At 39.8% G+C, this 27,335-nt stretch overlaps 1 protein-coding gene across 1 annotated transcript in view; it reads left to right on the top strand.

Moving 5' to 3' along the window:
• Positions 1–27,335, top strand: part of LOC129072690 (glycerophosphodiester phosphodiesterase domain-containing protein 4-like) — a 108,755-nt gene that overhangs the window by 22,812 nt on the left and 58,608 nt on the right. Inside the window, 1 exon segment of the mRNA XM_054576187.1 lies at positions 25,536–25,629. Coding sequence (XP_054432162.1) covers positions 25,536–25,629 — 94 coding nt within the window.

Raw genomic sequence — 27,335 nt, 5'->3', positions numbered from 1 at the left:
GCTTGCCGCAGTTTTATTGGATGTAATTAGCATAAAACATATAAATTTAGGTGTATAACATAATGATTTGATATGTGTATATATTGCATAATGAATACCACAGTAAATTTAATTAACATTCATCACCTTACATAATTGTGAATTTTTTATGTGGAGCCCTTAAGATATACTCTCTTAGCAACTTCAAATATACAATACAGTATCTTTAATAGTCATGATGCTATATATTATATCCACATAATTTATTTGTATTATGACTGGATGTTTGTACATTTTGACTACCTTCACCCAATTCCCTGACTGTCCACCGCATGCTTCTGGCAACGAACAATCCGTTTTCTGTTTTTATGAAGTTTTTGTTTTTGTTTAAGTCCTCACCCAAGGACATTGCCTCATTGCTTTTAGGGAGAGTAAGGGAGAGAGACAAACATTGACATGAGGGAGAAACATCAACTAGTTACCTCCTATATGTGCCCAGACTGCTTGGACCACAGATCATATACACTTGGACTGGGGATTGAACTCACAACCCAGGTATGTGTCCCTGGGTATTGAACCTGCAACCTTTATGGGGCAACACTCCAACCAACTGAGCCACACTGGCCAGGGATCTATGAAGATGGTTTTAAAAAATTCTACATAGAAGCAAGATTATAAAGTATTTGTCTCTCTGACCTATATCACTTAGCATAATGTCCTGTGTTGTTGCAAATGGCAAGATTTCCTTTTTATAGCTCAATTATGTATATGGAAATATATATTAAATTCATATATGTACATATAAATATGTATCACATTTTTTATCCATTCATACATCAGTAGACACCTAAGGTTGATTTCATGTCTTGGCTATTGTAAATAAAGCAGCGATGAACATTGGGTTGTAGGTATCTCTTTGGAATATGACTTCATTCCCTCAGATATATACTGTGAAGTGGAATTGCTGAATCATATGCTAGTTTTATAAAAAATTTCTTTTGAGGAAACATTATATTATTTTTCCATGGTGACCATAGTTATTTACATTCTCACCAACAGTGTGCAAGAAGTTACCCTTTCTCCACATACTTCCAGGCTTATGTCTTGTATTTTTGGTAATAGCCATTCTAACCTGTGTGAGGTGATATCTCATTATTGTGGTTTTGATTTGGATTTTCCTGATGATTAGTGATGTTGAACATCTTTTCATGTACCTTTGGCCACTTAAATGTCTTCTTTGGAAAAATCTCTATTCATTCTTCGCCTGCTTTAAGTCAGATTGTTTTGTTTTTTGTTTTTTTTTACTATTGAGTTGTATGAGTTCTTTATCTATCTTAGATGTTAACCCCTTATCAGATATGTGGTTTGCCAATAATTTCTCACATACCTGGACTGGGTTACCTCTTCATTTTATTGGTCATTTCTTTTGCTGTGTAGACACTTTTCAATTTGATGTAGTACCACTTTTTCTTTGTTACTTTTGTTTTAGGTGTCATGTACAAAAAGTCATTGCCAAGACCCATGTCAAGGAGTTTTTCCCCTATATTTTCTTCTAGAAGCTTATGGTTTCACATCTATTTTGAGTTAATTTTTGTGAGTCGTGTAGTATAGTGGTCTGTTTCATTCTTTTAGTTATGAATTTTCAATTTTCCTTGCATTGTTCATTGAAGAGACTCTTTCTTCCACTGCATAGACTTTGCTCCCTTATCAAATATTAGTTGACTATATCTGCATGGGTTTATATCTGAGCTCTAGGTTCTGTTGTATTGGTCTATGTTTCTGTTTTTATGCCAATACGATATTATTTTGATTACTATAGCTTTGTAATATAGTTTAAAATCAAGATTGCTTTGGCTCTTCAGATTCTTTTGTGGTTCCATCTGAATTTTAAGATTTTTTAAAATAAAAATGCCATTTATACAGCTATTATGTGATTTAGATAGGGATTGCATAGAAACTACAGATGGCTTTGGGTAGTATGGAAATTTTGACAATATTAATATACCAATCCATGAACATAGGATATTTTTTCCATGTATTTGTGTCTTTCATTTATTTCATCAATGTGTTATAGCAGCAATTTTCAACAGGTGTTCCACAGTGCACTGGTGTGCTGCAAGAATTTTTAAAATCACCTGAGATGATTTTATTTCTTCCTTTCTAATTCTGATGCCTTTTATTTCTTTTTCTTGCATAATTGCTCTGGTTAGGACTTCCAGTGCTATGTTGAATAGGAATAGAGAGAGTTTGCTGTTGGGAAACGCTCCTCCTGGTTTCAGGGACTGTAGCCTCGCCAACAGGCAAGAGGGCCCTAAGGCCGGAAATAATCAAGGAGGCCTTGGGAAAACAGGCTACTGAGGAGATGAAACCTGTCCCGCTGGCAGGGGTGCAGTCCCTACCCCTCTCACATCACCCTGCTTGGCCCTGTGATGGTTGGTTGGTGATGACAGGTAAGTTCTCTTGTGAGGAGAGACAACCTAAGATAGACATCGGCTGGGTTTGGGCAGCGGGACAAGGACTTGTGGGGACACGGAGGAAGGGCAAAAAGGCCCGCACCCCTTTGCTTGGCTTGGACATGGCCAGAATCCTCATTCTATCTGAAAGAAGACTCCTTATCTCTTGGTGGCTCTGCCCCACCCGCCTGGCTCAGGCTCGAAGCAATACTAAAGGCAGGTACAGCCCTAGACTGGATTGGGCGGCTCCAGGGGGCAATCAGGCCTAGAAGTAAGCTCCTCTAAGCATGCTTTGTTCTTCCCTCCAAAGTGATGGTAACTGGCTCATACTGGGAAGGAGATTTACATTATTCATAGACCCTGACCTGAGGCAGATCTCTTGTATTCCTTCAGTTGTTACCTATGACTTCTCTCTATGTTTGTGTAAACATAGCCTTTTGACATTGATTGATGAGCTTTGCTGTATACCCCTGTGTGTATGGTTCTCAATAAAAGCCTTTGGACATGGGTTCGGGGCCTTCTCCCCTAGAGGGAAGAGCCATGTCCCCTCTCCTGGCAAACAGAGAAGTCTTTGCGACGATGCGTGTTTATTCCCCCCATCCAGGACAACCCCAGGATAGGCTCTGTGGGATTCAGAGCCCCAACTCCCTTCTCAGCCATCTCTGGACAGTAACCCTCAGATCCAGGAGCCCCATGCTCCACCATAGTGCTCCCCGAAAAGCACCGCTCCCCACGACAGTGTGTACCCTTGTCTTGTTCCTGATTTTAAAGGAAAAGCTTTCAACTTTTCACTGTTAAGATGGCAACTGTGGGCTTGTTGTATATGGCCTTTATTATGCTGAGATATATTCTTCCTATATCCAATTTGTTGAGAGTTTTTATCATCACTGGATCTTGGATTTTGTCAATTTTTTTTCTCATCTATTGAGATGATCATGTGTTTTTTGTCTTTCATTGTATTAATACGATGCATCACATTTATTGATTTGTGTTTGTGAACTGTGCTTGTATGACAGGGATGAATCTTACTTAATCATGGTGTATGACTCTTTTATTGTGCTGTTGAATTCAGTTTGATAGTTTTTAATTGTGACTTTTTACATCTATATTCATAAGGGATATTGGCCCTTAGTTTTCTCTTCTTTTAATGTTTTTATTTGGCTTTGGTATCTGAATAATGTTAGCTTTGTAATATGAATTTGGGAGCGTCCTTTCCTCTTCAATTTTTTGTAAGAGTTTGAGAAGGATTGGTATTAATTCTTTAAGTATGTGGTAAAATTCACCAGTGAAACAGTGTGGTTCTGGGTTTTTCTTTGTTGAAAGCTTTTTGGTTACTGATCCTTTCTCCTTACTCTGTGTTGATCTGTTTAGACAGTCTGTTTCTTCATTATTTGGTCTTGGTAGACTGTATATTTCTAGGAATTTATCCATTTCTTCTAGGTCATCCAGTTTGTGGTATATAGTTCATTGTAGTCTCTATGAGCCTTTCTATTCTATGGTTTGTTTGTAATGGGTTCTCTTTCCTTTATAATTATATTATTTGGGTCCTTTTTTTTCTTGGTTAATCTTGTTAACAGTTTTTCAGTTTGTTTATCTTAGTTTTGTTAATCTTTTCTGTTGTTTTTCTGTTCTCTGTTTCACTTTTTTACCAAATAAGTTGGCTCTTGAATGAAGGGAAGGCCTTGAGGAAGGACCAAACTAGATAGCCAAACGTGTACACTGTCAGTCTTCCTCCTACTTTCCCACCAAATGACTCTCTGGCCATTTACCATAGTGGTTGTGCAATGGGGGAGAAGAAATACTTTGGAAGAAATTTATGGACACCAGTTCTGAATTGACATTTATTCCTAGAGATATAAAACACCACTGTGACGCATCAGTCAGAGTTGGGACTTTTGGATGTTGCGAAATCAATAGTTTTGGCTCAAGCCCATCTCTATAGTGGATCTAGTGGGTCCCCAAACCCACCCTGTGGTTATTTCTCTAGTTCTGGAGTGCATAGCATAAACCTACTCAGCAGCAGACAGAATTTCTATAGCGAAACTTCGTCCTCAAATAGAAGTTATATTTGTAAGGGTGAGCTCCAGTAGATTCTGAAGCCACAAGTAAGTTTAATGGGTAGTTTTCCATTGCTGCCACAACAAATTACCACAAATTGAGTGGCTAAAACGTTATTCATTTATTGTCTCATAGTTCTGTAGGTTAGGAATCAGTCATTCTAGGCTGGGCAATCTACACAGGATCTGGTAAGGCTGAAACAAAGGTGCTGGCTGGACTGAACTTTTACCTATAGGCCCTGAGTGACAAGCTACTTTCCGAGTCAAGTTGTTGGCTGAATCCATTTCCTTCTCATTGTAGGAATGACATGACCTTTTTTTAATGGTTGTCAAATGAGAGTTCTCAGCTTCTAGAGGCCAGTACATTCCTTAGCTTGTGGCCTCTGTCTTCAAAGCCAGCAATGGTGTGTTCTCATATTTCAAGTTGCTCTGACGTTTTTTGACTCATCTCTCTGACTTCCTTTTCTGATATTAAGAGCTCATATGATTGCGTTGGATTCACCTAGATAACACAGGAAAATCTCTCTATTTTAAAGTCAGCTGTTTAATAATCTTAATTACATCTGCAAAGTTTCTTTTATTATGTCACATAATATCACTGGTATGACACCACAGGACAAAGGTCATGGTTCAGAATTTTGTCAATATTTACATATATGATATAGATATATGATATATAAGTCTATCATATATAAGATTATATATATGAAACTTTCCCTTCTCCCATTCCTCTATCATTGAAAATAAGATGTGTTTATAGTTAACCATATATCAGTATAGAGGTATAAACATCAACCAGTAGTGATGAAGGTACACTGTACCTTTTTTTTTTTTTTTTTTTTGGAAAGAGGGCTGGTGTGTTTTTGGTTGTATGAGAGATAACTGCATCATGGCAGACAGAAAGTAAGGGTGATTAATAGAGGTGTGTATAGACACCGAGTTGAGTGGAATGTGGTAGTGTATTAACTGGGTCAACTTAGCTAAACTGAAGCTACATTTCTCAGAATTCCATTCTCAGTATAGGATTGGGTTAGGATTAATCACAAAAGAAATTTGTGTAAAATTTGGAAGTTGGGAGTGAATTGGAAGCCTTTTTTTTTTTTTTGCACTTTGCCCAGGCATCACCGCAGGCCTCGTGCAATGTCAGGATCTGGTATTTTAGTTAGTTGGCGTGGAGCAGCACCTGTGCCTGCATCCTCCCTGCTCCTGCCAGATCTTCAGGTTCTCCATGTCCTGGGCCAGGTGAATATGCAGCTCAATGATGAAAGGCACCAGGTTTTCCTGCAGGTCACTCTTATCATCAAGTTTGGAGGCAGTGTCTTGTGACTTTGTTAAATTTACATTAGTTAAGTGGAGCATGGGGTGCTGGATGGTGATTCCAGGCTACAGTAATGGTGAGTGCAAGTTAAACAGCAGACCACAAGAGAAATTGAAATAGAGAAGTTTATCACTCAAAAGTACTGGAGGAAGTACATGGCAGGCCTTGAGTGGCCACACAGGGAAGTCTAGGCAGGCTGCAGAGAGAGAGAGAGAGAGAGAGAGAGAGAGAGAGAGAGAGAGAGAGAGGAGCGGCAGGGGAAGAGGGCGGGGGAGAGAGAGACCTTTATTATGGTTCATGGCTATAGTACTACCGGGTGCCTGGGCTAGGGCCAAATCAGTCAATTCAAACTAACTAAAAGAGCAGAGTTTTGGTAAGACCCAAAGAGGTCTTATCTAGGGCGCATAAGGCATACAGGCTCTGGCTAGCAGGGGAGACTGTTGATCTCAAGTTGGATCGGGAACTTACATTTGCTTCTGACTCTGTGAGCTGCTATGTAGGACGCAAACTTCCCTGAGGCTGCTTGCTGAGGCAGAACGGTTGCAGAGACAGAAATACCATGGAGTAACTTAGCTAAACTCTTGACACAGTGATAGACAGGCACAGGTTTCATGTTTTCCCTGTGCCCTCATGGGTTCCAGTCTGTCCTTAGGTGTTTCAGTTTGTCCCTGTGGGTTTAGTTTCTCCTCAGGATTTCATTTCTTTCATATGTTGTGTTCAGTTTTCTTTCCCAACTGCTGGCCTGACTTCTGGCAACTTTAGGCCAAATATCAGAACAGATGTTAACAGTCTCACATATTTTCTATAATAGCATAAGGTATAAGCCCTACAATAAATGCATTTCTTAGCCATCCTAGACCAATACAATTTCTAAAATTATTTTGGAAAAGTTCTCAGCCATTATCTTTTCACATATTGCTTTTACCCTATTTTCTATAGCCCCTCCTTTTGAATTTCAATTTTATGTATATTTGACCTTTTCTCTTTTTCCCCTAAGTGTTCTCAGACTTTCTTCTGTATTTTTCATACATTTTTTTATGTGTCTCCGTTTCTTCTTTATTTTTAACCTTTTGTTTAACAAATTCTTTTCAGCTTTGTCTTACCTGCTATTAAATCCATTCATTGTGTTCTTAATATTTGTTGCTGTATTTTCCTTTCTAAAATTCTTAATTGATACTGTCTTTAAGAGTACCTTACTGGAATTTTAATTTTTTCATAGTATAAACATTTCAAGGATAGTTATTTAGAAGCCTGTGTCTGATACCTCTATTCTGTAGATTTGTTGAAGATTTTTTATGTTGTCCATTGTTTCTATTGGCATTCACTAATGTGATCTCCTCTCCTAGTATGCCTGATTGTTCTTGCTTGAGCACCAGGCATTATATATAAAAAATTGTGTAGGCTACTCTGGCTGGGTGGCTCAGCTGGTTGGAATGTCGTCCCATACACCAAAAGGTTGCAGGTTTGATTTCCAGTCTGGGTGAATATGGAAGGCAGCCGATGTTTCTCTCTCTCCCCCCCCCCCACCCCATTCTTTTCTCTCTAAAATCAATAAACGTATCTTCAGGTAAGGATTTAAAAAAAAAGTTCTGTAGGTAATTTATATTATGTCTTCGCAGAGAGTTACTCTGACAGATAAGTAAGGGTATTAGCAAATACTATTCCTCTTAATCCAGTTCCTCCTGGATCGTTCAAAGCTAGGATTCAGTCCCCAAAAAGCAATCTATTTACAGTTTGTGCTTACTTCTAGGCTGTAGCCCTGAACAGCCCTAAAATAAAGTGTTTAATGTTTACCAGGTTTTTCTCCTCTCTTCTTTGTCCTCTCAGTGCTACAAGGTGCAGGAAGCCCTCTTCCCTGTATTTCTCCCACTTTTAGAGAAAAATCACCTGAAATACCAAGTTATAGCGCTGGATTTCCTCTCTTACTTGCACCTTGGTTCCTCAGCTCTTTTTTATTGTTGTGTGAAAGTTTTTATTAAGCTGTTTTTGAATTTAAAACAGCAGTTTACAGCAAAAAAGGTTAAATAAATAGTATCTCAGGATGTTTTCCAGTTCTTTCACACAGTAATAAATCAAAATCTTGTCACATTTGGAAAAGTACACAGATCAGGTATCTAAACATTCTATATATCTTTAAGGAACAGACTTCTCCCTCTGGAACAATGAATACAGTGTTAATAATGGCTTCTTTGTGCATTACATCATAGCATCTTAGACCAGGAAAATACTTTACTTATCATCCCTCGGTGTTTTTCCCACATCAACAGAAATTTCCTTTGCTTTATAAAGAAGGGCTAAAGTTTACTTTGGAAAAAATATTAAGGCTAATTGTATCTGTTACAAGCAAACTCCAGTCTTTTCTGTTTGTAGCCCTCACTTCTTGTCTGTACCTGTCTTGCCCAGGTATCTGAAGAGACAACTCTCATCTGAGAAGATTTTCTCTTCTCTCTAACATGTTAGGATCTTTCTTCTGCCAAAGCTAATCTTCTTTTATTTCATTAATGATTTTCATTTATTTAAAAAATTTTATTTTTCAGTTACAGTTCACATTAAAATTATTTTGTTTTAGTTTCAGGTGTATAGCACAATGGTTAGAAAATCACTTACTTTACAACATAGTCTTCTTAATCTTTCAAATACTTACCTGGCACAGTATGGAGTTATTACAGTATTATTGAGTATATTCCCTAAGCTGTACTTAACATCCCTGCGACTATTTTGTAACAAGTTGTATTTCTTAATCCCTTCACCTCTGGTCTCATCTTCCCCAAGCCCACTCCCCTCTGTCAACCTGTCAACATGTCAACCAGCAGTCATGTATAATGTTATCTGCAAATGATGATAATTTTACTTCTTCCTTTTCAATTTAGAGCCTTTTATTTCTTCTAGTCTGATCACTGTGGCTAGGAATTCCAGTACTTTGTTGAATATGAGTGGAGAAAGCAGACATCTCTGCCTTGTTCCTGATCTTAAGGGAAATGCTTTTAGTTTCCCCCCATTGAGTGTGATGTTGGCTGTGGGTTTGTCATTTATGGCCAAAATTATGTTGAGGTGTGTTCCCTCCATTCCCACTTTTCTGAGAGTTTTTTTTTTAATTTATTTTTTCAAATACATTTGTCTCTGCCTACCCCCCACCACTTTCCCTTACCCCCTCCCTCCTTCCCTCCCTCAGCTCTTCCCCTTTGGTTTTGTCCTTAAGTCCCTGTTATATGTTCCTTGACTTTCCCCTTCCCTTCCTTTTCCCCGCCCCCCTCCCTCCTTCCCTCTTGTCTCTGTTGGTTTCTTTTCCTTTCAGTGTTGCTGGTCATATTTTCCTTGCATCATTGTATTGTTGGTTAGGTTCCGCTTACAGGTGAGATCATATGGTATTTGTCTTTCGCCCCCTGGCTTATTTCACTTAGCATAATGCTCTCTAGTTCCATCCATGCTGTTGCGAAGTTTAGTAGTTCTTTTTTTTTTTCTGCTGCGTAGTATTCCATTGTGTAAATGTACCATAGTTTTTTGATCCAGTCATCTACCGATGGGCATTGAGGTTGCTTCCAACACTTGGCTATTGTACATTGTGCTGCTATGAACATTGGGGTGCTTAGGTTCTTTCGAATTGGCGTTTTAGGATTCTTAGGGTATAGTCCCAGCAGCAGAATCGCTGGATCAAAAGGCAGTTCCATTTTCAGCTTTTTGAGGAAATTCTACACTGCTTTCCACAGTGGCTGCACCAGTCTGCATTCCCACCAACAGCGTACTAGGGTTCCCTTTTCTCCACAGCCTCGCCGGCACCTGTTGTTTGTGGATCTGTTTATGATGGCCATTCAGACCGGTGTGAGGTGGTACCTCATGGTGGCTTTGATCTGCATTTCTCTGATGGCTAGTGATGCTGAGCATCCTTTCAAATGCCTCTGGACCCTCTGTATCTCCTCCTTGGAAAAGCGTCTGCCCAAGTCCTTTGCCCATTTTTTGATTGGATCGTTTGTCATCTTGGAGTGGAGTCCAGTGAGTTCTTTATATATCTTGGAGATCAAACCTCTAACTGATGTATCATTTGCAAATATATTTTCCCATAGAGTTGGCTTCCTTTTCATTTTGCTGATGTTTTCTTAGCCGTGCAGAAGCTTCTTATTTTGATGAGGTCCCACTTGTTTATTCTTTCCTTTATGTCCCTTGCTTTAGGAGACATATCGGTGAAAAAACTGTTGCGTGGGGAATCTGAGAGTTTCCTGCCAATGTTCTCCTCTAGGACTTTTATGGTGTTGTGACTTATATTTAAGTCTTTTATCCATCTTGAGTTTATTTGTGTGTATGGTGTCAGCTGATGATCCAATTTCAATTTTTGGCATGTAGCCGTCCAGCTCTCCCAACACCATTTGTTGAAGAGGCTATTATGGCTCCATTTTATGCTTCTGGCCCCTTTGTCAAATACTAGATGCCCATAGAGACCTGGGCTTATTTCTGGGCTTTCTATTCTGTTCCACTGGTCTATGGATCTGTTCTAGTGCCAGTACCAGATTGTTTTGAGTATAGTGGCTTTGTAGTATAGTTTGATGTCCGGTATTGTGATCCGTCCTACTTTGTGTTTCTTTCTCAAAATTGCTGCAGCTATTCAGGGTCGTTTATGGTTCCATATAAATTTTTGAAATGTCTGTTCTATTTCTGTGAAATACGTCATTGGTATCTTAATAGGGGTTGCATTGAATCTATAAATTGCTTTGGGTAGTATGGACATTTTGATGATATTAATTCTTCCAATCCATGAGCATGATATATGCTTCCATTTATTTGTGTCTTCCTTAATTTCTTTCTTCAATGTTGTATAGTTTTCTGTGTACAGGTCTTTTACCTCTTTGGTTAAATTTATTCCTAGGTACTTTAGTTTTCTTCTTGCTCTATCGAATGGTATTTTTTTCTGATTTCTTCTTCTTCTATTGCATTGCTGGTGTACAAAAGTGCCTTTGATTTCTGAATGTTGACTTTGTAGCCTGCTGTTTTGCCAAATTCAGTTATTAGGTTGAGGAGTTTTTTGGTAGAGTCTACGGGGTTCTCTATGTACACTATCATGTCATCTGCAAACAATGATAGCTTTACTTCCTCCTTTCCTATTTGGATGCCTTTTATGTCTTTTTCTTGTCTGACTGCTGTGGCTAGGACTTCCAAGAGGATGTTGAAAAGAAGCGGTGAGAGCAGACATCCTTGTCTTGTTCCCGATCTTAGTGGGAAAGCTTTCAGTTTTTGCCCATTGAGTATGATATTGTCTGTAGGTTTTTCATATATGGCCTTTATTACATTGAGGAATGCCCCATTTATTCCCATTTTGCTGAGTGTTTTGATCATAAATGAGTGCTGTACCTAATCGAACACTTTTTCTGCATCTATCGAGATGATCATGTGGTTTTTGTCTTTTATTTATGTGATGTATCACGTTTATTGACTTGTGTATATTGAACCATCCCTGCATGCCTGGGATGAATCCCACTTGATCGTGGTGGATAATCTTTTGAATGTATTGCTGGATGCGGTTTGCGAATATTTTGTTGAGGATTTTAGCATCTATGTTCATCAGCGAAATTGGCCTGTAGTTTTCTTTCTCTGTAGGGTCTTTTTTTTTTTTTTTTGCAGGGTAAGAATTTATTTATTTATTTATTTTTAAAATTAATTTATTTACTTTTTAAATACATTTGTCTCTGCCTTCCCCCCACCTCTTTCCCTTGCCCCCTCCCACCTTCCCTCCCTCAGCTCTCTGGTTTTGGGATTAGGGTGATGCTGGCCTCATTAAAAGAGTCTGGGAGTCTTCCCTCCTCTTGGATTTTTTGGAATAGTCTGAGAAGGACAGGGGTTAGCTCTTCCTTAAATGTTTTGTAAAATTCTCCTGTGAAACCGTCCGGCCCTGGGCTTTTGTGTGCTGGGAGTTTCTTGATTACTGCTTCAATTTCCCCAGCTGTTATCGGTCTGTTCAAGCTTTCTGTTTCTTCCTCCTTCAGTGTTGGAAGATTATACTTTTCTAGAAATTTGTCCATTTCATCAAGGTTTTCAAATTTCTTGGCATATAATTGTTCATAGTAGTTTCTGACAGTCCTTTGTATTTCTGGGGTATCAGTTGTTATTTCTCCTCTTTCATTTCTGTTATTATTAATTTGGGTCCTCTCCCTTTTTTTCTTGATAAGTCTGCTTAAAGGCTTGTCAATTTTATTTATCTTTTCAAAGAACCAGCTTCTGGATCGGTTGATCCTTTGAATTGTTCCTTTTGTCTCTATGTCATTCAGTTCTGCTCTAATCTGGACTATTTCCTTCCTTCTACTTGCCCTGGGATTTATTTGTTGTTGTTTCTCCAATTCTTGAAGTTGTAGTGTTAGGTCTTTTATTTGAAATGTTTCTATCTTTTTTAGGTAAGCCTGTATTGCTATGAACTTCCGTCTCAGGACCGCCTTTGCTGTGTCCCATAGGTTTTGGACCGTTGTCTGTTCATTTTCATTTGTTTCCAGAAATTTTTTTATTCTCTTATCTCATTATTGACCCATTCATTGTTTAATAGTCTACTGTTCAGTCTCCATGAGTTTGCAAGTTTTTGAAGTTTCTCTTTGAGGTTGATTTCCAGTTTCAAGCCCTTGTGGTCCGAGAAAAAGTTTGGTATTATTTCAATTTTTCTGAATTTGCTGAGGCTTGCTTTGTGTCCTATCATGTGGTCCATCTTTGAAAAACTGCCATGAGCATTTGAAAAGAATGTGTATTTTTCTTCTTTGGGATGTGAGGTTCTATATATATCAATTAAGTCTCTTTGATTCAGTGTGTCATTCAGCACCACAATATGTTTATTACTGTTTTGTTTGGAAGATCTGTCCATTTTTGACAGTGGGGTGTTGAAATCCCCTACTATCAGTGTGTTGCTGTCTTTATCTTTTTTGAAGTCATCCAACAATTTCCTTACGTACTTGGGGGCTCCTATATTGGGAGCATATAAGTTTACAATATTTATGTCTTCTTGATAGATTCTTCCTTTAAGTATTATAAAGTGCCCCTCTGGGTCTCTTTTTATGGCCTTTGTTTTGAAATCTACTTTGTCTGATACAAGTATGGCAACCCCGGCCTTTTTCTCTTGCCCATTTGCTTGGAATTTTTTTTTCCATCCCTTTACTTTCAATCTGTGTAGGTCTCTTGCTCTGAGGTGCGTCTCTTGTAGGCAGCATATGTGTGGGTCATGTTTTCTTATCCATTCAGCTACTCTGTGTCTTTTGATTGGAGTATTTAGTCCATTCATGTTGAAAGATATTACTGATAGGAACTTACTCATCTTTTCTCTTTGTACCTGTGTTCCTCTCTCTCTCATTCTTTTCCTGCATCTGCTTAAACCAGTCCCCTTAACATATCTTGGAGTGCTGGTTTGGTAGAGATGTATTATTTTAGCCTTCTCTTGTCTGGGAAACTCCGTATTTCCCCTTCTGTTTTATTTGAGAGCCTTGCTGGGTAGAGCAGTCTTGGCTGTAGGCCCTTGCTTTTCATGACTTGGAATATTTGTTGCCATTCCCTTCTGGCTTGTAGTGTTTCTGTTGAGAAGTCAGCTCCTAGGTGTATCGGGGTCCCCTTGTATGTTACTTTCTCCTTCTCCCTTGCTGCCTTGAGGATCCTCTCTTTGTCTTTGACATTTGCCATTTTAATGATGATGTGTCTTGGAGTGGACTTCCTTGAGTCCCTCTTGAGTGGGGTCCTCTGTGCCTCCTGGATCCATGAGAGCCTTTCTCTCCTCAAATTAGGGAAATTTTCCATCATTACTTTTTCGAGGAGGTTCTCTATCCCTTTCTCCTCTTCGTCTCCTTCTGGTATCCCTATTATACAGATATTACTGCGTTTCAGGTTGTCCTGCATTTCTCTAAATGCCTCTTCATTCTTGTGGAGTCTTTTTTCCATTCCTTGTTCTTTCTGGGAGCTTTTTCTACCTTACCCTCCATCTCTGATTCGATCCTCGGCTTCATCCAGCCTGCTTTGGAGTCCTTCTACTGTGTTCTTCAATTCAGAAATGGTATTCTTCATATCGTCTTGTGTCTTCTTGATAGTTTCTATGTCCTTTTCCAGGCTGATATAGTTTGCTGTAAGATCCTGATAGTTTCTCTGCAGTTTCTCATAGTTATCTTTGAGCTGGCTGAGCTCATTGAGCTTCCTTAGAACCATTGTTTTGAATTCAATACCTGATAGTTCCCTTGCCTCTGTTTCATTTAGCTCTCTGTGGGGTGTCCCCTTTTCCACTCATTTGGGGGGAACTTCTTTTTCTTCCCATTTTTGTGAGAGTCTGCTAAGTAATTTACTTATTTATTTATTTATTTTTGCTTCTGCTTCAATTGGGCTGTCTAGATTTCCTGACATTGTGTATTAAACTTCTATGGTAGTAGGTGGGTCTTTTTATTTATTTATTTATTTATTTATTTTCCCCTTTACTTTTCTTTCTGGGCCTGCCTCTGATGATGTCAGTTGTTGACCCTATATGACCTTGGGTTATTTGTTTGAGCCTTCCAGGAGTCTACTGTCTGTGTCTGACTCCTGCTTGGGGCAGCTCTGTGACCCCTTTGGCCAGGGATGGACTATTTCTGTGGATCTCTCTGCGCTCTCCTGCTGGCTCCTTGATCGTGCTCACTGGCCCGGCAGGAACCCGCGCCTGCCTGGGCTTGCGTGTGCTTGCCGCAGCCCAGGGGGCTTATTCACGACTTCACGTACTCCTCTGGTCCCCCTGGCTGGTAGGCGCCCCGGCACTGGTCAGTTTAGGGTCTTCTATTGTGTGTTTTCCCTGCTTTTGGCTCTTTGGGTGCCTTGCTTGCCCTCACCAAATGCAGACTACGGAAATGGGAGGAAGTCAGCTCCAGGACTCTCCAGTTAATCCTGTCTCTGGTCTCTCCCCCAAGGACTCTGGGCAGCTCTGTGACCCCTTCAGCCCGGGATCTACTAATTCTGTGAGCCGCTCCACAGTCACGGGCCACGCGGGTCAATTTACGCCTGCCCTTGCCACTCTGCGCACTCCCTCACAGGCCATATCTGTGCCAATCTGTGGGAGGCCTTGCCAGCCCGTGGGAGCCCTCGTCAGCCCGTGGGGGTCCACACACACGCTCGCCAACCCTCCCCGGCCACTCAGTGCAAGTGTGCGCGCCTGCACTGGGTGTTTTTGGGGTGTCTATGTGTGCTTTTCAGCTTTTGGCTCTTAGGGGCTGTGGCCTCTTCCTGCACAACGGAGACTACGGAACGGGGAGGTAGTTGGGATTCCCTGGTTCCTCCTCCCATTCGTTCCTCAACGCCTCCGTTTCCAGTCTCTCCTCAGGGGTCTCCGGGCAGTTCCGTGACCCCTTGGGCCAAGGATCCACCCCCTGTGCGGACTGCGTTTCAATCGCAGGCTGTCTGGTTCGTGCGCGCCCCGCTTCTGCCTCTTTGGGGGCGCGCCTTTCCAGCCCACAATGGAGACTACGGAATGGGGAGGGAGTCGGGACTCCCCGGTTCCTCCTCCCGTTCTTTCCCCAACGCCTCCGTCTCCAGTCTCTCCTCAAGGCTCTCCCAGCCAGTCTGCACTCAGCCCCCCAGCTCACAGACGCACAAGCTGTGTGCGGAGCGCACCAAAGGCAGGTTAATTGATTCCCTTATGCCAGAGCGAGCTGGTAGCTGCAGAGTGGGAGGTGCGTTATCACCCGGGCTCCACCAGCCGCCTTCTCAGTTCTCTTCAGTTTTCCTCACCAGTCTTTTCCCAGGCACCAGCCTACTCTGCTGCCGCCTCTGCCCAGAGATCAAGGAGGGTGGCTGCCACTGCAATTTTTGCATTGGCCCTTTAAATGTCTCTTTGCATCCCCAGCCACCTGTCTCTGGCAGAGAGCGCCCCCAAGCTTTTCGGGGTTACGTTTTGTCTGTATTTTCTTGGTTTTAGCTGCTGTAGTTTAGGTGTCCCTGTTTATGATTCAGACCCCGTTTTTCTCGGGGGGAAGCTAACTGGCCATTTCAATGTCCCTCTGGTGCTAGTGCCCGTGGGCACCCAGCCCACCCTCTCGAGCCTCCACCGCACTTCTCACCCGTTGGGATGTGTGAGAGTCGAATCCACTGTCTGTCTGCGGCTCCAAGGCTCCTCTCCCACTATCGTTCCATTGTTTTCCAGGTGATTAGTCCACTATTTAGTCACAATTCCAGTTTGGTCTTGCGGGGAGGAGGTCTGTGTGACTCCCATTCACTCCTCCGCCATCTTAATCTCTATTTAAGACTAAGGTTTTTTTTTGTTTTTTGTTTTAAATCATAAGTGGGTGCTGGGTTTTGTCTCATGCTTTTCCTGTATCTATTGATACAATCATATGATTTTTATCCTTCATTTTGTTTATGTGGTCTTTCACCATTGATTTGTGGATATTGAACCACCCTTGTATCTCAGTAATAAATCCCACTTGATCATCATGGTATATGATCTTTTAGATATATTGCCATATTCAGTTTGCCAATATTTTGAATATTTTTTCATCAATTTCATCAGGGATTATGGCCTATTTTTTTTTTCTTTGCAGTGTCTATCTGATTTTGGAATTAAGATAATACTAGCTTCGTAAAATGAACTTTGGAATTTTCCCTCCTCTTGAATTTTTAGTGATAGTTTAAGAAGGAGAGGTATTAGTTCTTTTTAATGTTTGGTAAAATTCACCCTTGAAGCCACCTGGTTCAGGATTTTGTTAGGAGTTTTTTGATGACTACTTCAGTTTCATTGGTTGTAATTGGTTTGTTCAGATTTCCTGTTTCTTCTGGATTCAGTCTTAGGAGATTTTATGTTTCTAGGGATAAATTCATTTCTTCTAGGTTGTCCAATTTGTTGGCATATAGTTGTTTATAATATTTTATTATAATCATTTGTATTTCTTTTATGTCAGTTGTTACTTCTCTTTCATTTCTGATTTTATTTATTTGAGCCCTCTCTCTTTTTTTTCTTGCTGAGTCTGGTTAAAGGTTTATCAGTCTTGTTTATTTATTCAAAGAACCAGGTCTTGGTTTTATTGCTCTTTTGTATTATTTTATTAGACTATATTTCATTTATTTCTGCTCTGATCTTTCTTATTTTCTTTTTTTTTTCCAACTCACTTTGGGCTTTGTTTGTTGTCTTTTTCTAATTCCTTTAGGTGTAAGGCTAGATAGTTTATTTTCCATAGCTCTTGACTACCTGATGCCTTTTTTGTTTCCTTCATTCAGATGTTAAAAAGCATATTGCCCAGATTTATAGTTATTGCCCTTAGCCAGTGAGAAGTAGAGCAGAATTTTGGATTGTTTAACTGTCACTTCTCTCCCCACCATGAGTGTGTTGTGGAGTTTGACTTGTCTCCCCATTCCTTGCTATGTGAAGGTTCCCAGTGCCTCACCACGAGGTGTTTTTTTCCCCACAGTTACCATTAGCTGACAATTGGTGCTGATATAAACCACTGTGGTATATAAGGTATGTATTGGTATGTAAGAAGATGCAAGACAGCTGCATCTTTCAGTTATGGGAAGGAGGGAAAAGGTCCTGGAAGATTTCTTTGTATGTTAGTGCAGTGAGTGTGGATTTAGATGAGGAGGTTTCCCCAAGGAGGCTGTCTCAGTTGAATTAGAACACCTTCATCCAAAAGAGGTGCATGATTATGCTGCTAGAGGGATGTAAAACAGTGGTCAAGAGCAGGGAGAAAACTGCTTGGAAATACTCTGTCAGAATACGCCTAAATTGTACAATGCACATAGAGTGAGCCTATTATACAGTCGTCAGCAGCTATATGTTTCCAGTTTAAGGTTAGGATAGCTAAGAAACCCCTTTTTCAATTCTCACTTAAGTCAATTACTTGAGCAAACTCATTCCCATTCTTCTCACTCTTTTTTGTTACTTCATCACTGCCACCAAGAATGAATACATATGAAAGGGACAGGAAGAAGTAGAAACAGGAGAGAAAGAAAAAAATCTTTCTTTGTAGTTTCATAGCACCTGAGTTTGGTGAGTGAGTCCTGAGCTGAACTAAACTAATAATATTTCCATGTGATGGAATATATAAAAGAAGACCCTTTAGTTTGAAAGTGACTGAAAAAAAAAATCTAATGTGGCCAGAGAAATGATTAGAAAAGGTAGAGGCATTATAAAAAAATGGCAAAATTTACTTTTTTTAATCACTTGGAAAGCAAAGTGAATTTCACTACTTGCTTAAGCTGTTTGATTAATTTTTTCAATGTAGTGAAAGTGCTATTAAGTTTAACTTTCTGTGTTGTTTTCAAGATCTCTGATTGTTTTGTTAATCACTGTACTCTGGTTAAAACATCGTATTCCTGTTATGTGGATCTCAGTCCTTTCATTCTCTGAAGATCTTTTTAAAAACATTTTTTTAAATATAAATTACAATTGACATTCAATATTATATTAGTTTTAGATGTACTGCATAGTAGTTAGACACTTATGTAACTTATGAAATGATCCCCCTGATAAGTCTTGTGCCCACTTGATGCCACATATAGTTACTGTTCCATATATAGTTATTATAGTTATATTCTCTAAGTTGTACTTTACCCCTTGTGATTATTTCGTAGCTGCCAGTTTGTGCTTAATGCCTTCACCCTTTTCTCCCAGCCTCCATTTCCCTTCTCATTTGGCAACCATCAGTTTGTTCTCTGTATCTATGATTTTGTTTCTGTTTCTTTATTTTGTTTTTTAGATTTCACATATGAGAGAAATAGTATGGTATTTGTCTTTCTCTGTCTGACTTATTTTACTTAGTATAATACCTTCTATTCTATCCATGTTGTCACAAATGGTAAGATTTCATTCTTTTTCATGGCTGAGTAAAGTTCTGTTGTGTACATGGACTCCATGGTCTTTATCCATTTGACTTTTGATTGGAGCATTTAATCCATTTACATTTAAAGTTATTATTGATAGGCATGTAGTTATTGCCATTTTATGAATTGTTTTCTGATTGTTTATATAATTCTCTGTTTTTTTTATGTTCTTTTGCTCTCTTCTCTTGTATGTTGATGACTTTCTGTAGTGTTTTTTTCTTTTTGGATTCCTTTCTCTTTATTTATATCTCTCATAGGTTTTTGATTGTGCTTACTATATATATATATATATATATATATATATATATATATATATATACACACACCAAACTATGTTTATAGCAGCCTATTTTAAGTTGATAGTGGCCTAGTATAAACACATTAAAGAACTACTACTATTTTTACTCACCCACTACGCATTTATATTTTTGTCATTATTTTTTTGTTTCTTTTGTGTGTGTTTGTACGTATCCTTTAGTTTACTGTTTTATTTACACATGATCTTCCCCCTTTTCCTTTTAAACTTTGTAGTAGCTTTAGTGTTGGTTGATCCACTGCCTTTATTATGTGTTTGCCTTTGTCAGTGAGAATTTTTTTCTCTGTGATATCTTCTTATTTATATCTTTGACTTCTCTTCTTTTTTCTTAAGGAAGTCCTATTATCATTTTTTATGATACTGGTTTGGTGGTGATGGACTTCTTTAGCTTTTTTTTTTTTTCTGGGAAGTTCTTTATCTGTCCTTTGATTCTAAATGATAGCCTTGCTGAGTGGAGTAGTCTTGGTTGTATGCTCTTGCTGTTCATTACTGAATATTTTATGCCAGTCCCTTCTGGCCTGAAATGTTTCTGCTGATAAATCAGCTTACAGTCTTATGAGAGCTCCCTCGTAGCTAACCAGTTGCTTTCCTCTTGCTGCTTTTAATAGTCTCTCTTTGTCTTTAACTTTTGGATTTTTAGTTATGATGTGTCTTGGTGTGGGCCTCTTTGGGTTTATCTTGTTTGGGACTCTCAGTGCTTCCTGGACTTACATAGCTCTCATTTCTTCAAATAGGTTCTCAGTCCCCTTATCTCTCTTCTCTTCTTTCTCCTCCTTCTCCTTCTCTTTTTGCATCTGCTTCTCCTCCTCCCTCTCCTCCCCTTCCTCCCTCCTCGTTTTTCTTCTCCCTCTCCTCCTCCTTCTTCTTCTGCTTCTTCCTCTATGATTCAAATATTGGTAAGATTGATGTTGGCCCAGAGGGCCCTTAAACAATCCTCAGTTTTTGGATTTTTTTTTTCTGTTGTGATGGGGTGTCCTCCAAATCACTGATTGTATCCTCTGTTCCATCTTAACTGCTGTTGATACCATCTAATGTATTCTTCATTTCAGTTATTGTAGTCTTCATTTCTGACTGATTCTTTTTTTTTTGTTTTTAACTTCTTTTTTAGTTTCCTATTTCTTTGTATAAGTTCTCACTGAATTAATCTTTTTGTCCCCTAAGTTCATTGAGCATTCTTATAACCAGTGTTTTGAACTCTGCATCTGGTTGATTGCTTGCCTTCATTTTGTTTAGTTCTTTTTCTGGGGTTTTGTCCTGTTCTTTAATTTGGGACATGTTTCTTGTCCCCTCATTTTGGCTTCCTCCCTTTGTTCTCTTTTATGTATTAGGTAGATCTGCTACATCTCTCAGTCTTGGGAGGATGGCTTTTTGTAGTAGGTGTATTGTGGGCCTAGTGGTGCAGTCTCCCTGGTCACCTGAATTGGGTGCTTTTGGTGTGCCCCTTATTTAAGTTGTGTGTGACCTGCTGTTGCAGTTGAGCCTTGATTACTATTGCATGTCTGTGAGTGGTATTGAACCTCAGTCTGACTGGCTGTGACCACTGGCTGTGACTACAGTGGTTGAGTTGTTGTGTGGGAGCTGATCCCACAGAAAGAGATTTGCTTTAGTGGGGCTCTGGTGCCTGATAGGTCTACCCTTTGTGTGTATTGTTTGTGTCACTAATATTGTGGTGCTCTGGTGTGAAGCCAGCCATCAGGTATTAGTTCTGGGGACTCTGGGGAGGGTTTCTGTTGAAGGCCAAGGCTAGCCACTATCTATATCCAACCCAGGCCACCTGTAAGGAGCTATAAAATAATCCAGTTGCTAGCATCTGTGCTGGACTTTGAGGTGCCTGGCAATGATTATGCTGTAAACTGAGGCTAGCTGCCACTAGTGTTGGGCTTTCTGCCATTTAGCAAGAGTTACCGGGCACAGTAAGGCCAGCCACTGCTAGTTTTGGGTTTGTGGACCTTTTAGATATTTTAGGAAAGTCTGCAGCTTGGATCCAGCCCACTGCTTGTATGGATTAGCCTCTGAAAGTTTCCTGCCCTTTGTGTGACTTGGGTGGTGTATGGTCTCAGAGAATCACCAGGGTGGGGTGAGAGCAGTGTCAGCCAGGTTAATGGAGGCTCTCAGATTTGGGGGGTGTGTGCACCAGCAAGGGTGTGTGTGTGTGTGTGTGTGTGTGTGTGTGTGTGTGTGTGTGTGTGTGTGTCTGGGGGCACTCAACAAAAAAACAATGGTACCTGTTGGAACTTTAGTCCCAGGGATGCTGCCCTTCCATGCTGCGCCCGGAATCCAGACTTTTCTGTTTCTCCCGTATGTCCTTGGCACTTTTTGAGCTGCTGTCCATACTCTAGAGCTTAGGGCGAGTGTTTGTGAGTCAGTGACTCTGTTCTTGAACCCTTTAAGAAAATTCCTGGGTCTACAGTAGCCCTCCATTTCACTCTTTGCAATCCATGCTAATTTTCATAGCCTGTTGTTGTGAGAACTCTTCTTCCTGGCACCTGGTGCTCAGGACTGGGAAGCCTGAGGTGTGGCTGGAACCCCTCCCTCCTCAGCTGAGCCTCCATAGCCAAGATATCCCTCTTGATTTTTCATTGCCACCCATTGTTTTGGGATCAGCCCGTTTTTCTTCTTGGCCCCTCTTACCAGTCTTCACATAACTTCTTTATATCCTTAGTTATAGGAGTTTTGTTCAGCTAGTTTTCAGGTGGTTCTTTAATTTAGTTATAATTTTGATATGATTGTGGGAGGAAGCAAGTGCACTTTCCTACTCTGCCATCTTGTTGCAGTTCTGAAGATCTTAAATATATTTATTTTGTGGTTATTTCCTGAATTATATTTTCTTGGGTGCATGTTACCCTATTAGTTGGACTAATTGTATTCATTTTTTGACATTCCTTACATGTTTTCTTAATTCTGGTTGTAACTTCACCTTCTACAGAGTACTCTCACCAGTGCCTTGATCTGAGATGGCTCTTGCCAGGGAGGCTGCTTGACTCTTTCTTTCTTCTTTGTCTTATAGCCCCTGACCAAAAATAATTTTGATTTCCTTTTTTATTTTTTAATGTGGTTATATGTTCACTAATTTATATATAATAATTTATAATTTATATATTATATTGTTAAAATATAATTTCTCTAGGTTTTGTATGGAGAGAAGTTACTTTCTGTTATCTTGAAATGGAGTGCAAATTTTTTTTTAAATTTTTATTTCTTAAATTATTTTTTATTAAATTTTTCCATTATCATTTATCCCATCTAGTCCCTCATCTACCTCCACCCGCCCCCTCCCCCTGCAACCACCACGTGGAAGTGTCTAAATTTTTTGATGTATGATACCTAGACGAAGTGTAACACTGTCTCTCTTAGCAAATCATTAGTTTTTTTCTCAAAAAATTTTTGGAAAAGGACACATCAGGACTGTTTTAATGGCCCAGATATCTTACATGAATAGAGCAATTACCTTTTGCCTGACACTGTGGAGCTTACGACCTGCTGAGGAACCAGATGCCTTAGCCAGGGTGTAGAAGCCTGGGCAGATGCAGGGTATCTGTGACTGAGCTGAGTGACTTTGGGTCAGGAACCATTTCCCCCATTTTCCTGTGAACCTGACTGGTGCTTTCTCCTCGTGGGAGGTCCTCTAGAACCATCCTCTGGGCTTCTAGCAGATCCACCCTCTGGGTTCCGGAGGCCCCACATACCTGACTCCTAGTGGCTCTACCTTGCCAAGGTCAAAACAGACTCCAGGAGGCCCCGGTTGCAGTTGCCACATCCCCCACCTTCCCTGAAGAATGACCAGTATCTCCCCATCATAGGACAACTACTTGAACCTTCCTGGTGATTTACTGTGAACCTGCCTCATGCAACTCAAGTACCACCAGAGGCTCTTTCAGTGACTGACCCTAGCAGATATCTGACAGGCGGAGGCAGATCTTAGACTGCCTTGGGACTTCTGCTTACCTGCACCTGGACCTGGTGCTGGTGAAAGCTGGCCTTGATATACAACTTGGTCCTTCCTTCCTGTGTGCACCCATGTCCAGCAGAGGCAGCCACAGAATGTGGATCACTTGTAGCTCCAAAAAAGTTGCCAAGTACCAGTTACAGGCAGCATCTGACATTAGTCTATACTAGAGTCCCTCCCTGCAGACCCAGGACCAACACACCCAGTGACCAGTTTCAGACAACGTCAGAGAAGGATCCAATAAGCTTCACAAGCAGCATATCCAAAGGGAGATATTGGCAGGCACTGAACCCTGCTAAGGTGAATTCTGCTTCACGTAGTCAGCACCTGCCTAGCAGTTTGCATGCTGTGGTTGGGACTGAACATCACAGTCAGACAGCCTGAGGGTTGATCCTGCATATGAATGAGCCATTAGCAATCAAGACTCAATTACAACAGGAGAGCCCACATATACCATACAAGAGATGTTCCTGGAGCACCCAGCTCAGGTGATCAAGGAGATTACACCACTGGATCCCACAGGACACCTACTATATAAGACCACCCCACAAAGACCGGGAGTCATAGCAGATCTGTCTAATACATAGAAATAAACACAAAGAGGCAACCAAAATGGGGAGACAAAGAAACAGGCCCCAAATGAAATAACAAAGTAAATCTTTAGAAAAAGAGGTAAATGAAATGGAGACAAGTAATTTATCATTTATAGAGCTCAAAGTAATGGCTGCTTAACAGCATGAAAAAGGACATAGAAACCATAAAAAAGAACCAGTCAGAAATGAAGAATACTATATCTGAAATGAAGAATACACTGGAAAGAATAAACAGTAAATCAGATGAAGCAGAGGATTGAATCAGTGATTTGGAAGACAAAAAAGAACACTCAGAGCAGCAAAAAGAAAAAATAATTTAAAAAAATGAAGATAGGTTAAGGGACCTTTAGGATAGCATGAAGCATAACAACATCTGCATAATAGGGGTACCAGAAGGGAAGAGAGAGAGCAAGGGATTGAGAACCTACTTGAAAAACTAAACCAAAAACTTCCCCAACCTGGTGAAAGAGAAAGACACACAAGTTCAGAAGTGCAGAGAGTCCCAAACAACATGAACCCAAAGAAGCCCCACAAGGACTTATCATAATTAAAATGGCAAAGGTTAAAGATAAAGAGAGGATCTTAAAAGCCACAAGGGAAAGACTGTTAGTTACCTACAATGGAGCTCCCATAACACTGTCAGATAATTTCTAAACAGAAACATTTTAGGCCAGAAGGGATTGGCAAAAAATAATCAAAATGATGAAAAGCAAGGACCTACAACCAAGACTGCTTACCCAACAAGGCTACCATTTAAATTTGAAGGAGACACCAAAAGTGTCCCAGACAAGAAAAAGCTAAGGAATTTATTACCATCAAATCAGCATTAAAAGACACGTTAAAAGGCTTTGCTTTAAGAAGGAAAAAAACCAGAGGAACATAGTTTACAAAATAAAATAGCAATAAAAACATATCTGTCAATAATCACTTTAACATGAATGGCTTAAGTGCTCCACTCAAAAGACATAGGTAACTGAATGGATAAGAAAACAAAATCCTTGTATATGCTATCTACAAAAGACCCACCTCAGAAAGAAGATACACACAGTGTAAAAATAAAGGGATGAAGAAAGATATTTAGTGCAAATTGAAATGAAAAAAAGCTGGGGTAGCAGTACTTACATCTGACAAAATAGACTATAACAAATGAGAAAGGGAGCAATCCATTAAGAGGATATGACCCTTGTAAATATTTATGCACCAAACATAGGAGTACCTAAATATGAAAAGCAAGTCTTGATGACATAAAGTAGAGATTGACAGTAATAGAGTCATAGTATGGTATTTTAACACCCAATCAACATCAATGAATAGATCTTCCAGACAGAATATCAACAAGGAAAGAGTGGCCTTAAATGACACCCAAATCAGATCTTCAGAGCATTTCACCCTTAAGCAACAGAATAAACATTCTTTTCAAGTGCACATGGAACATTTTCTGGGATAGACCACATGTTAGGACACAAAACAAGTCTCAATAAATTTAAGAAGACTAAAATCTTATCAAGCATCTTCTCTGACCATAATGGTATGAAATTAGAAATCAATCACAAAAAATGAACTGGAAAACACAAGGGCATGGAGGCTAATAACACGGGGAAGACAGAGGGGAGGTGGGTTGTGGGGCTTGAAGGAATTAAGCATAAGAAAAACCCCCCAAAAATATAATTAATTTGGTGGCCATGATGGCATTTATATAGGAAAACATATAGATTCATGGACAAGGAATCTGCCAAACTGGAAGGCATTAGCTTTATTAAGGTGGTGAACTTATGGATGACTTTTCTCTTGGAATTTCAAAATTTCTGTATTATTATATTGCTTTCTAAAGAGGACATAGTTTTTGAGTATTCTAAATAACATAAAAATTTCATACCACTTATACAGATCCCCATTAAGGTATCACATTGCCTATAGGATAAAGTTAAAATGCCTAACTAAATGTCCCCAAAGCCCTTTACAGATGTGTTCCCAAAATGTTTCTCGTATCTCCCTCAGTTTTCTTATGCCATGTCTAGTCCATTCTTGTCCCCCATCCTTGACAGAGATGTGCTACTTTCTGCTATATTTTAAGGATTGAAACGTTTTTGCAGGGTTGTTTATCTAATTACAAGATACTGGTACTTCTGGTCCCTTCTTTTGCTGACTTTATTTGGAATCCTGGCTGCCTACTCTTCATTGCTGTTGGTGAGTAATGTTCCCCGTTTCTCCCACTCCTTTCCTGCGTAGCCTCACGAGGTGCTCCTCTCTATGATATGGGTCCTACCTGGTGCTGGGATCCTTCAGAACCTGAGATCATTCTTATCTAAGTAGAGTTGAGTTTGTATCAAGTGCTTGAATTTTAGGCACAAGGGGTCAATGGAGAAAAATGGACTTGTGCTATTAAAGGAAGCATCTTACCACTTCAACCCTTTGAAAAGTTGGCAGAACATCCTTTTTCTATTCCCCTGTTTCGTAGCCTACATTGTGGTTCACTCAAAATTGTTATTTTAGGCACCCACAGCTTTGTAATAGTAGTACCTTTACATATTGAACTAATTCATTTCATTTCCTGTCCCCTGAGAATCAGTTTTTCTGGGCCTTACAAATTAACTAGTTTTTTAAGCCTATTAAAATGTGCAAATGCTACTGTGGTAGTCCAGGTGTAAGATGACATTTAGCAAAAGTCTCTTGGCAATAGTGACCGTGCTTCTCTTGTTACATAGTAGTGTCACATAGGGATGGAAATTCAGGCCAGGCAAGAGAAATGTCTGTGAAAGTGGATTGGAAGGCTTATGGGACAATAACTTTCAGGTAATGGGAGTTGTTTAGTGCCACTTACGCATAGGGCATATGCACCTGTTATCACAACTTCTTGTCCTCACTGATATCTGGTCTGTTACAGAAGAACCCAACCTTCAAATCAGATACCATTTGCATTAATTTTTTTCAACAAAATGTATTAATCCTTGCGAGTGATAAGTACTGAGTAGAGAGAGATTAAAAAAACATAAGCAGTTTCTGTTTCTATGCAGTGCATTTCAAAGAGATATGTATGAGATAAAAAGTTACAATAGCCCCTTATTTCAATGAGTTTAGAATCTAGTAGGGTTATACATCATAGGCAAAAATAACTAACAGAGGAAAAGCATTATACTTGTCATTAGGGAGATCTAAATAAAGTTCTGCACGGATTCTGAAAAAGAAGACATGACTTCAGCCAAGATGATTAAGTAAGTCTTAATCCTCTTGAGGAAGAGTCAGCACTAGAGTAGGATCATGAAGGGATGTTGGATTTGGATGTAAGTATATGGGGATGGAGAGGAACATTCCGGGCTGAGAGACATCATGGCAAAGTTGGCTGGCAAGATAGAAAAATAGGGGTATGACAATATTAGAGGGAAAGGTCAGTTCTGTTAGCATGAAGGGCATAGTGAAGAATAGAGGAGAATGTCGCCAAAAACATAGGCTTGTGACAGCTTTCGGGAGGCCTGGAAAGTAAGTCTAAAATGTTTGGCATAAATCAGATTTCTATTTTAGGAAAATCATCCCAGCAGTTGTGGTGTGGAGGTTGCCTATAGGTAGAGACCAGTTAGAGCCCTTTCTTTATAGCAGGGAAAATGCAGATGAATGAACTGGTCTGGGCCAGACTCTGGCCCCTGAATTGTACTGCTTTCAATCACAATAAATGTGAACTGCTGCAGTTAGCTTCTAAGGTGGGAATGAGTTCTACTGTCTAGTAACTAGTATGTTTTAACAAAACTACTCTACTCTACATTTTTTTTGCATGTATACAATGGCAACAACAGTCAACAGAGAGGGAGACCTGAGTTCTATTTCCAGTTCTCTGTCTTTGGGTTGCTTTGTAACCTTGATAAAGTCATATAACTCTTCTGAGACTCAGTTTCTTTTGT

This window comes from Pteronotus mesoamericanus, unplaced genomic scaffold (genome assembly GCF_021234165.1).
Source record: "Pteronotus mesoamericanus isolate MK-2021 breed Mesoamerican mustached bat unplaced genomic scaffold, CSHL_Meso_final contig_33, whole genome shotgun sequence".
Classification (NCBI taxonomy): Eukaryota; Metazoa; Chordata; class Mammalia; order Chiroptera; family Mormoopidae; genus Pteronotus; species Pteronotus mesoamericanus.
The sequence above is the reverse complement of the archived record's forward strand: the minus strand, read 5'-3'. Positions and strand labels throughout refer to the sequence as shown.